This window comes from Sapajus apella, unplaced genomic scaffold, assembly GCF_009761245.1.
Source record: "Sapajus apella isolate SASKATOON/1434 unplaced genomic scaffold, GSC_monkey_1.0 scaffold135, whole genome shotgun sequence".
Lineage (NCBI taxonomy): Eukaryota > Metazoa > Chordata > Mammalia > Primates > Cebidae > Sapajus > Sapajus apella.
Genome location: NW_022437075.1, coordinates 2,457,495 through 2,464,544, shown reverse-complemented (window position 1 = coordinate 2,464,544; position 7,050 = coordinate 2,457,495). Strand labels below are relative to the sequence as shown.

Here is a 7,050-nt window from a genome sequence, read left to right as displayed (position 1 = left end):
TCCCCGAGAGACGCTGACTCGCTCTGTCTCCCACTCTCCACAGTCCCCGCTAGATGCTGACTCGCTCTGTCTCCCACTGTCCACTGTCCCCGAGAGACGCTGACTCGCTCCGTCTCCCACTGTCCACGGTCCCCGAGAGAAGCCGTCTCACTCTGTCTCCCACTGTCCACAGTCCCCAAGAGTTGCTGACTCGCCCCATCTCCCACTGTCCACAGTCCCCGTCTCGCTCTGTCTCCCACTGTCCACGGTCCCCGAGAGAAGCCATCTCACTCTGTCCCCCACCTCTGCAGGCTGGTCAGCTGCTGTCTCACTGCTGCGTGCTGTGAGAGTCTGTCCTACGTGATTGCGAGGAGCAGATACCTGAAGAGCCTGGACCTCGCAGAAAATGCCGTGGGTGACGTCGGGGTCACTGTGCTGTGTGAGGGGTTGAAGCAAAGAAGAAGTGTTCTAAGGAGACTTGGGTAACTTCCTGGGGTGTCTCTTTGAGGGCCAGGCTGGGAGGAGGTGGGGTACCCCAGTGTGAGGTTGCTTGAATGAGGATGTTGACAGCCTGGTTTCCATCAGTGCATCAGGTTAGATGGATGGTAGCGTTCGTAGCACCACAGGTCTGGGTATACGTTCCAGCTGGGCTCCCACAGGGTGGGGTGGCTACTCTGGAGGCTGAGGCAGGAGAATCACTTGAACCTGGGAGGTGGAGGTTGCTGTGAGCCAAGATTGCACCACTGCATTCCAGCCTGAGTAATAGAGTGAGACTCTGTCTCAAAAAAAAGTGCTGGTACAGCGCTGACAGATGCCACAACATGGGTGAGCCATGAAAACATCCTGCTAAGTAAAAGAAGCCAGCCACAGAAAGTCACAGGGTGCATGAGACGCTCGGGAACAAGGCCTGGGGGTGGAAAACCCTCAGCGGCCCATTGAGTGGCCCCTGTGTGCTGGTCCTAGTGCTAAGTGGTGGGAGTATGGAAGTGAGAAGATGTTTGTGTTCTGGTGTGAATGGTCTGGAGACAAAGACGGGCAGAAAGCAAGGGATGACCCGAGTGGCTCTCAGAACTCAAGTGAGCATCAGAATCACCCGGGGGCTTGTAAAGATGGCATTCCAACATGAAGGACTGTGGTTCAGCCATAAAAAGGAGAGTGCTGAGGCCGGGCACGTGGCTCTTGCCTGTCATCCCTGCACTTTGGGAGGCCGAGGCAGGCAGATCACTTGAGGTCTGGAGTTTGAGACCAGCCTGGCCAACATGTTGAAACCCCGTCTCTACTAAAAATAGAAAAATTAGCTGGGCATGTGATGGCGGATGCCTGTAGTTCCAGCTACTCTGGAGGCTGAGGCAGGAGAATTGCTTGAACCCAGGAGGTGGCGGTTACAGTGAGCCAAGATTGTGCTATTGCACTCCAGCCTGGGTGACACAGTGAGACTCTGTCTCAAAGTGTCAAGGTGAAATTCATAGGGGTTGAGTGAAGGATCCATCATTGATCTTTGGGGTTATTTCCTGGGTGTCCTGTGCGACCCTGCAGGTTGAAGGCATGTGGATTGACTTCTGGTTGCTGTGAGGAACTCTCCTTGGCCCTTTCCTGCAACCGGCACCTGGCCAGCCTAAACCTGGTACAGAATAACTTCAGTCCTACAGGAATGAGGAAGCTGTGTTCAGCCTTTGCGTGTCCCACATCTAATCTACAAATAATTGGGTAAGTCCCTGGCGATTGTCTTCTGAGCTACAGACCTGCTTCTGTTCCAGGCTTCATAGCTGGTAGAGAAGCTGTTTATGGGAAACATGGAGGTCATGGCATGGCAGCCAGATTTTACTCCATCGGTGAGTGCCCACTATGTTGTGGGTATTGTGCTGGGTGCTGGAGATACAGGGATGTGGGAGATAGAGGCCAGGTGCCTGATATCATGGAGCTTACTGCTGGGTGGGTTGGAAAGGGTGCAGAGAGAGCATTATTAGCGTTTATGCTGAAAAAAACTGGAATTGCTGTATGATCCAGCAATGTTACTTCTGAGTATAGTATACCCAAAAGAATCAAAAGCAAGATCTCAGATTTCACACTCATGTTCCTAGCAGCATAATTCACAATAGTAGCTAAGAGGTGGAAGTAACCCAAGCGTTTGTGGATGAAAGGATAAACAGAATGTGGCATATACATGCAATGGAATTCAGCCTTAAAAAGAAAATTCTGACTCCTGCTACATGATGGAACCTTGGCATGCCAAGCTGAATAAGTCAGTGCTAAAAAGACTAATACTGTAGGATTCTACTTATCTAAGGCCTATAGAATAGTGAAATTCATAGAAACAGAATAGTGACTTCTGAAGGATTGGGGTGAGGGGTTTGGGGAGTTCTGGAATAGGTGTGGAATTTTACTTCTACAAGATGAAGAATTTTGGAGACAGATGGTAGTGATGGCTGCACAGCTGTGTAAATGCACTTAACACCACTGAACAATACGCCCAGCAAAACGTTTATTAAAGAGCTCACAACATTTCAACTTCTGTTATTCAGTCCTTGTACCAGTCTGGAGAGCTGAGTTGATGGAGTTCACAGAAGTTCTTCAGGACTGTCCCTTAAGACTAGGAGTTTCCTTCATGAGAAAGTGACAGTTTGAGATGCCTTCGGTGTTTGATGGTAGAAAAAGCATTTGTCGCCAGGTGTGGTAGCTCATGCTTATAATCCCATCACTTAGGGAGGCCTAGGTGGGCAGATCCTGAGGTCAGGAAGTCAAGACCAGCCTGACCAACATGGTGAAAGGCCATCTCTACTAAAAATACAAAAATTAGCTGGGCGTGGTGGCAGGTGCCTATAGTTCCAGCTACTCGGGAGGCTGAGGCAGGAGAAATGCTTGAACCTGGAAGGTGGAGCTTACAGTGAGCTAAGATTGCACCACTGCACTCTAGCCTGGGCAACAGAGTTAGACTCTGTCTCAAAAAAAAAAAAAAAATCATTTGTCATTTAGGACCCCATACTCATCGACTTCATAGACAAATAGGAGTTAAGGGATACCGTTGAGCAGGAAGGGAGTACAGTTGCACTCGAAGGGAGTAAAACCTTAACCACAGAAATATACGGCTGGCAGCATTGACCACCCATTTGAGTTTGGTTGTGGTTTCTTGGTTTCTTTCTTTCTTTTTCTGAGACTGAGTCTCTCTGTTGCCCAGGCTGGAGTGCAGTGGTGCAATCTTGGCTCACCACAACCTCTGCCTCCTTGATTCAAGTGATTCTCCTGTCTCAGCCTCCCAAGTAGCTGGGATTATAGGTGCACACCACCATGCCTGGCTAATTTTTGTATTTTTATTAGAGGCAGGGTTTCACCATGTTGGCCAGGCTGGTCTCAAACTCTTGACCTCATGTGATCCACTCATCTCAGCCTCCCAAAGTGCTGTGATAACAGGCATGAGCTACCATGTCTGACCTGGTTGTGGTATATTTATATCAATAGAAAATTTCTCAGTTGAGTAACTTTTTTGTCCAGTATGGTCCAGCTGATGGCAGTTGAGTTTATACAGATTTTAAGTTCTGGCATGAGGGTATGCCAGGAAGAAGGCAAGAGTGGCTGTGGTGGACCCTGGGATCACAGGAGGAAAGTGAAGACAGGAGGGGAAGATGGATTGGGAAACATGGCTCGGTGAATGTGGGAGTCTGGGTGTGGTCAGAACTGTTACAGTGACAAAATGAGCTGAAAAGGTAAAGTGTTGTTGAAAGAATGTGTGTGTATCCTTGACTAAGGAGGCAGTATAGTTGTTGACAAGATTGGTGGTGACTACAGGACTTAGTAGTTGAAGTAGGATAGAAGTCAGAACTGGATTTACTGATTGACCTTTTATGGGGCTATTTCACCATTTGGGAAATGGGGATGGTGCTATGTACCTATGTTAATGTTTATTTCTCCTGTAGTAGACTTTAAGCTTGGTGAGGGTGGGAACTTTGCCTTGTTCATCCCTATGTGGGAAGTCTTCACTTAATGTTATTGATAGGTTCTTAGAAAGTGACTTCAAGCAAAATGACATGTAATGAAATGAGTGTTTTCTCATTGTTATAACAATGACTCCAAAGGAAATGATGTTCTTCATGAACTTGCTGTAGTTTTGCCTAAAGTCATTATTTCCAATCAATGACATGAAGGGAGAACTTACTGTACCTCAAACCTTATAGCAGGACCTCACACAGAGACTGAGGAAGGAATTCATAGATGGACTGAAGGATCATACTTGCCCCTTAAGACTCTTAGGACTGTTGTGAGGAGCAGATGGCTTTAAAAGCTCAGCATATCAGATCTCATGAGACTTTAAAAAAAAAAAAAACTCAGCATAGCCTCTTGACATGTCCAAGTTTCTTTACGTGCAGAGAACTTTTATTCTATGGAGAATATGCTATAGTTACAAAGCAAAAGAGGCTCACTGCCTGATGTGCTAGAAGCCAGTACTGTGACATTGGAGATTTGAGGGGGGGAAAAAGTTTCTACATTACAAGTCAACTCACAAGGAGACAGGATTCAAACTCAAATCTGTCTCCCCATGCTCACTTCAAGGTAGTATTTTTATTAGAAGAGGTTCAGGGAGTAGATTCTGAGATTAGGAGGTGATTGGAAGAAAAGAGGAGGTCTGGAAAGTCCTTGGACATTCATAATTACCTGCTCATGCTACCTCATGGGTTGCATGTGTCACTTTAGGGAGAATTAGTATAAAACATGGTGGAAATTCAGGCTGTGACATCAGCAGGCTCATTCTCTGCAAACTCCAATCTGCCATACTGCTTCTAACCAATTTCAGCCAGTTTTTTCAACTTGGAAGTGGAGTGGGGAGTCTGTTTCAGCATGGTGTTTCTTTTCTGCTATCCTGAAAACTCAAGAATTCCTGTCAGTCATTGGTCTCTTTAACTCTTTGGGGGCACATTTCACTACTCTTCCTTAAGAGTACAAGAAAGTTTGATCTTTGAGGCTTCCAGGAACTTTGAAGAAGGGAGAAGAGTTTAAAGCAATGTCTCAGTAATGAGTTCCCTCTCTGCCTCCCCAGGCTGTGGAAATGGCAGTACCCTGTGCAGATCAGGAAGCTGCTCGAGGAAGTGCAACTGCTCAAGCCCCAGATGGTAATTGACGGTAGTTGGTATTCTTTTGATGAAGATGACCGGTACTGGTGGAAAAACTGAAGATACAGGAACCTGCCCCACTCACACCCATCTGATGGAGGAACTTTAGAAGCTGTTGTCTCAGAGCAAGTCATGCCTGGGAGTTCCTTCTCATGGATGGAGAATGATTTCTGATTCTCACAAAGCCCTCAGTGCTAGTGATTCTTCTGTGTTCAGTATACCTTGGTTACTGGATTTGAAGGCTTGTGACCTTCAAATCATAGGGCTTCGGTATCTGCGAAATGCCTGTCCTACCTCAGAGCACACAGAGGGAATGAAATAAACACAGAGCATTTGGAAAAGATGTTAAGTGGTTTTCTTAGCTAGTTGGGGATATGGTTTAAGAGCAAAGAGGTTGGTTGGGAGAAACTAGGTCTTCAAAAGTGGCCTCCGAATTTGGGTACGACAACTACTGTCATTAAAGCACATATCTGAATACTGGTTCAAGGGTGTTGTGACTATCACTCCATATCAGGCCTATAAACATGGAGTGGAATGCATTGCTTAGTGTAATGAAACGCTGGTCTACCGCAGTCTCTGAGTAGACCAGACTTCTGATCTTTGTAGGTAGGAATTTGGGGAGGTACAGAATGAGACTGATCCTTGACTGTATGAGCTGGCCTGTGGTTACTCTGGTGAGGCTGATTGGCACAGGTGTGTTTATCAGAGTGCATCTCTTCCTGACTGGCTGAATTTCAGATGCAAAGGACAGCTGTGGGTTGGTTGGCAAAAGCACGTTCACTGAGGTGAGTTGTCTTGGATCGATTGACTGGATTTATTCCTGTCTGGGTAGCTCCTTGTTACCATGGCTATAGAACCACCAGTCTATGCCTAGGAGAGTGGGAAACTCTTATCCTTTTAAAATTTTTTTTAATTATTATACTTTAAGTTCTGGGGTACATGTGCAGATCATGCAGTATTGTTACATAGGTAAACGTATGCCATGGTGGTTTGCTGCATCCATCCGCCGTCATCCACATTAGGTTTTTCTCTTAATGTTATCCCTCCCCAATCCCCCCACCTCCTGCTATCTCTCCCCTAGCCCCACCCCACCCCGCAAGAGACCCCAGTGTGTGATGCTCCTCTCCCTGTGTTCATGTGTATGTTCTCATTGTTCAACACCCACTTATGAATAAGAACATGGGGTGTTTGGTTTTCTGTTCTTGTGTGAGTTTGCTGAGAATGGTTTCCAGCTTCATCCATGTCCCTGCAAAGGACATGAACTCATCCTTTCTTAGGGCTGCATGCTTTCCAAAATGTACATTTTATGATTTCTTGTATTTTTCTCTACATGTTGATGATGAATGATACCTAACACAGCCATTACTGTTTACCATGCTCTTCCCTAAGCACTATGAATTATTTGCTCTTTACAACACCCTAGAGGTAAGTGTATTTTATGTTTCCATCTTACAGATGAGGACACTGAGGTGCAGAAAATAATACATAGCCAGGCTGGGGCACGGTGGCTCACACCTGTAATCCCAGCACTTAGGGAGGCTGACGCAGGCAGATCACCTGAGGTCAGAAGTTCAAGACCAGCCTGGCCAACATGGTGAAACGCTGTCTCTACTAAAAATAGGAAATTAGCCGGGCGTGGTGGAACACGGCTATAATCCCAGCTACTCGGGAGGCTGAGGCAGGAGAATTGCTTGAACCCCGGGAGCGGAAGTTGTGGCAAGCTGAGATCGCACCACTGCACTCCTTCCTAGATGACACAGCGAGACTCCATCTGAAAAAAAAAAAAAAAATGCACAGCCAGTAAGTAGCAGAGCTGCCATTCAGACCCAGGAAATCCATTTCTAGGGTTCATTCTACTAACTGAAATGTCGCCTCTACCATACAACCACCTTGCAGGAGCCCTTCACTGTGCTGTGTGTAAATCTGTAACTCCAGCCACCCCTTTAAACCGGGAAATGTTTTAGCCTCA

At 46.6% G+C, this 7,050-nt stretch overlaps 1 protein-coding gene across 1 annotated transcript in view; it reads left to right on the top strand.

Annotated features, from left to right (window-relative positions):
* The window catches only part of NLRP5 (NLR family pyrin domain containing 5), a 61,948-nt gene extending 56,525 nt beyond the window's left edge, over positions 1–5,423 (top strand). Inside the window, 3 exon segments of the mRNA XM_032263303.1 lie at positions 291–461; positions 1,516–1,686; positions 5,009–5,423. Of these exon segments, the coding sequence (XP_032119194.1) occupies positions 291–461; positions 1,516–1,686; positions 5,009–5,141 (475 nt within the window). The 3' untranslated portion in view covers positions 5,142–5,423.
* The last annotated feature ends 1,627 nt before the right edge of the window (positions 5,424–7,050 follow it).